Source organism: Berghia stephanieae, chromosome 6 (genome assembly GCF_034508935.2).
Source record: "Berghia stephanieae isolate SIO BIC M18660-M18661 chromosome 6, UCSD_Bste_1.3, whole genome shotgun sequence".
Classification (NCBI taxonomy): Eukaryota; Metazoa; Mollusca; class Gastropoda; order Nudibranchia; family Aeolidiidae; genus Berghia; species Berghia stephanieae.
This window is the reverse complement of record NC_088365.1, coordinates 41,943,894-41,947,761: the sequence shown is the minus strand read 5'-3', so window position 1 is coordinate 41,947,761 and position 3,868 is coordinate 41,943,894. Positions and strand designations below refer to the sequence as shown.

Here is a 3,868-nt window from a genome sequence, read left to right as displayed (position 1 = left end):
ATAGAGATACTGGGGGATAAAAGACAGTTAAGAAGGCTTGTTTTCCTCCGTTCTTTCTCTCTCTCTGTCCTGGCAACTCAATTTTGATAAGGAAGGGAAATTTGGAATCATTGGGGAAATGGGGTATGGAATGGAAATCATAGCTCAAATATGGTAAAAGGGGGTGGGATTTGTGCTATGCCATCGCCTTCCCTTGCTCTCTTTAAACTGAAACCGTCATTCCTCAAAACATCTTTTATATACTACGTTCTTGGGATTTGGGGGGAGAAAAAGTTTGGGGATGATTGCCAGGACAAGAAAAATAGCAAAATGGGTGAATGAAGCCATTCTCATAAAAAGGGCTGGGGTGTGGGGGTCTGTGGAGCCACTGTGTCTCTCCATTTCTCTCTCACCAGTCGGGTGGTTTTTCGTTGGTTACCACCAAACCAGAATGGCTCTTTTAGTCGCCTTCTACGACACGCATGAGCTTACGGTGGCTCAATTCTTTTCCCTCTCAGTTGAGGGACCCCGGAGACCACACGGGGTTCGAAATATGTGAACCGGAGATTAGAAAATAATTTTGTTGTGCATCAGTGCTGAACGTTTCAGCACTATTGATGAACAAGATTCTGATCTGCATAAAAACAAAGATGGCTACTCCCATGACTGAGTGGTCCAAAGAAATTCGAGCTGTAATAATGTTTTTTGAAATCCATCCAGAATTGGTAAGCGTGTGTGGAGAATCTGTGATGAGCTTCAAACAAGTAGTTTTCTGGTTCAATGTGCTTCAACAAGGTCGATCAAATGTGCATGATAAGCAACGCGCAAGGCGATCTCCTTCTGCCCATTCACAACAAAATGTCCAACGTGTTGAGACCCTGATTCGTGAAGACAGGAGATTGAAAGTTCGCGAAATTGCCCTTAGACTTGAAATGTCAAAATCTGCTGTCAAAAGAATAATCAAGTAATTGGACTTTAGGAAAGTTTCCGCTCGGTGGCTCCCGAAACAGCTGACTGACAGAAGACCATCAGGCACAGCGTGCAGAAGTGTCACAGAACCTCCTTCAACGAGTCCATGATGAGCAAGAAATGCGAGTTGGACCTGGTGGAGACCTTGGGCCTGCTGTCCAGTCTGTGTTTTCTTGACCATATGATCACTGGTGATGAAACCTGGGTTCACCACAACACGCCAGAATCATAAAAAGGATTTGATGATCTGGAAACGTCCTTCTTCGCCACCGGCCAAAAAGTTCAAAGTGCAACATTCAGCGAGAAAGTTGATGGGATGTCAAAGGTGTTCTCTTGATTGATTTTCTGCAACCACGTTCGACGAAAGAGACCCGGTCGGCTCAGCAGAAGAGTCGTTTTTCAACACGACAATGCCACTCCCCATACGGCAAACATGACAAAGCACTGGTTCCAAAGGAATGCGTGGAGAGTTTTACCACATCCTCCTCATAGCCCAGATCTCGCCCCATCAGATTTCCATCTGTTTGGGCCCCTTAAGAGACACTTGGGTGGAGAAAAGTTTGACGACGACGATGAATTGATTTCAGAAGTGGAAAATTTCCTGAAATGTCTTGACGTCAATTTTTTTTAGGTAGGGGGTATTTATTGCCCTCCTGTCACGATGGAGGAAATGCATCGATTGGATTGGCGACTACCTTGAGAAGTAAATAAATGATGTCAAAGTTTATAATATAAGTTTCATTCAATTCCATTCACAACTTTTTGAGTTACTAGCTTACTTACCTTATTTCTGGGACAGCCCTCGTATCTCTCTCAATTTTTGGCCAGAAAATTACCATTTGAAAAATTGAGAAAGAAAATGTCACCAGTGAGCCATTCGCCATTACCGACAATGTAGTACAACAAAATGAGGGCTCGCCGCGTAACTTAACGTAACTTAGCGGCGATGCTGGGCGAGTTGAACCAACAGTGAGAAGCACGTTTTGATTCGCTGACGGAGCTTGTGATGAAGCGAAAAAATGTGGATGGAGAGAAGAAGACGAAGGATAAAAGAATGAAACTTGGTCACCATAACAAACACGAGAGTGATGACAATGATAGTGATAGTGACTTTAGTTATAGTTATAGCGGTGGCGAAGGCGAATCCGAGAAGTTGGAAGAAGAAGAGGATTTATTGTGTTAACAAGCTACTACTAGGAGTGAGAAGAATGCGGAGGATGATAGATTTTTGAGGAGTTTAGGGGACACGTTTAATGAGGAAGAAAAAATTGGAGGGAAGGTGAGAAGCGACCTTGCAAAGGTAGTGAAAGGCCGGTTTTCAACCAAACAATCGGACATGCTGAAAAAGAGATTGGAAGCTCATCTTAGGCCAGCAAATTGAGAAACTTTGGTAATGCCAACAGTGAATAAAGAAATTTGGAAACACAATAAGACAATTAAAGCAGATCTGAGTTAAAATCCAAAGAAGTGTAGTTAAGGCGGCGACAGCAATAACAACATCCACAAACTTGCTGCTTGTCGAGAATGGTGCTGAGTCACTAAAACGGGACTGGAACATGCAACCAGGGAGTTGTCAACCAAAAGGAGAAATTCTCTAAAACCCTTTATAAATAAATCGTTGCATAGATAGTGCGAGGGTGACAATTTGCCAGTGGAACCATTATTGTTTGGAGACAATTTGCCAAACAAAATTAAAGAAATGAAAGAACTGGACAAATTAACATCACCTTCAATCTAGAAAAAAATTTAAGACAATACAAGATTTGCGAGTTAACATCCGGATGTTGAACTAATCACAACACTACATGGTGTCAGCAGTGTTGTCAAAAAAGATAAGTTTATGATTTCACATTTATTTTTGTTAATTTTACGTTTATTTTGGTATGGCATCGATAATTCCCGTGCCAAAACAACTGGACGTGTCCAACAACATGGCGTTGACTTGGAAAAGGTTCCTACGTGATTGGAAGAATTATGAGATTGCTACAAAACTGAAAAGTGAAACAGAAGAGGTCAGAGTGGCACCACTACTTGCAGTGATAGGCAGTGAAGCACTATAACTCTATAGAAAGTGACGATCGGACGATAGAGGAGATATTGTTAGAGGCGTTCAGCAAATTTTGCGTGGGCAAAACGAACGAGACATACGAAAGATACATTTTAATGCCAGACCTCAAAAAGAAACCCGAGAACATGGATGTTTATTTGGCAGAGTTAAGGAAATTGGCCAAGAAATGCAACTATGGCAGTTTGGAGGACGATCTTATCGGGGATAGAATCGTGATAGGTATCAATAATGAGGATATCAGAAGGAAGCTTCTTGAAAATGCAGATCTAACGCTTGAAAAATGCATAGACACTGTACGATCAATGGAAATCGCTGGTCAACATATGCAATTATGCAGAAAAGAGGCAAAAATAGAAAGAATATGCCTACACTATAAAAAGCAAGAAATTGGAACCAGACAACAAAGTAAAAACTGTTCAAGATGTGGAAAACAGCATCCAGAAAACAAATGCCCTGCTCAAAACTCAAAATGTAATAAGTGTCATAAATTAGGCCATTATGAAAAGATGTGTTTCTCAAAGCAAAGGAAGACTGGTCAATTTTTTTCAAACCCTAAGAAAGGGCAAATTCAAACGGTATGTTAATCAAATTGAAAGTGATATGTTAATCAAATTGAAAGTGATGAATCTGAAAATGATGAAAGAATTTTTTTGGGTTCAGTAAAGACAAAATTCTGTTCAGAAGATCCTTGGATGGCCGAAATAGAACTTGAAGACATAGCCAATAACTATAAACTTGACACAGGAGCAGATGTCACAGTTGTACCAGAAAAATGTATACCAAGAAAGGTGCAACTTAGTACTACTAAGAAAAGATTGTTTGGTTCTGGAAAAGAGGAAGTTATAGTAAAAG

General features: G+C 40.8%; 1 protein-coding gene across 1 annotated transcript; it reads left to right on the top strand.

Moving 5' to 3' along the window:
- The first annotated feature begins 3,141 nt into the window (after nt 1-3,141).
- Nucleotides 3,142-3,600, top strand: LOC144975856 (uncharacterized). Its single transcript, XM_078920042.1, has one exon. It carries the CDS (start codon nt 3,142-3,144, stop codon nt 3,598-3,600), a length of 459 nt encoding a protein of 152 aa, XP_078776168.1.
- The last annotated feature ends 268 nt before the right edge of the window (nt 3,601-3,868 follow it).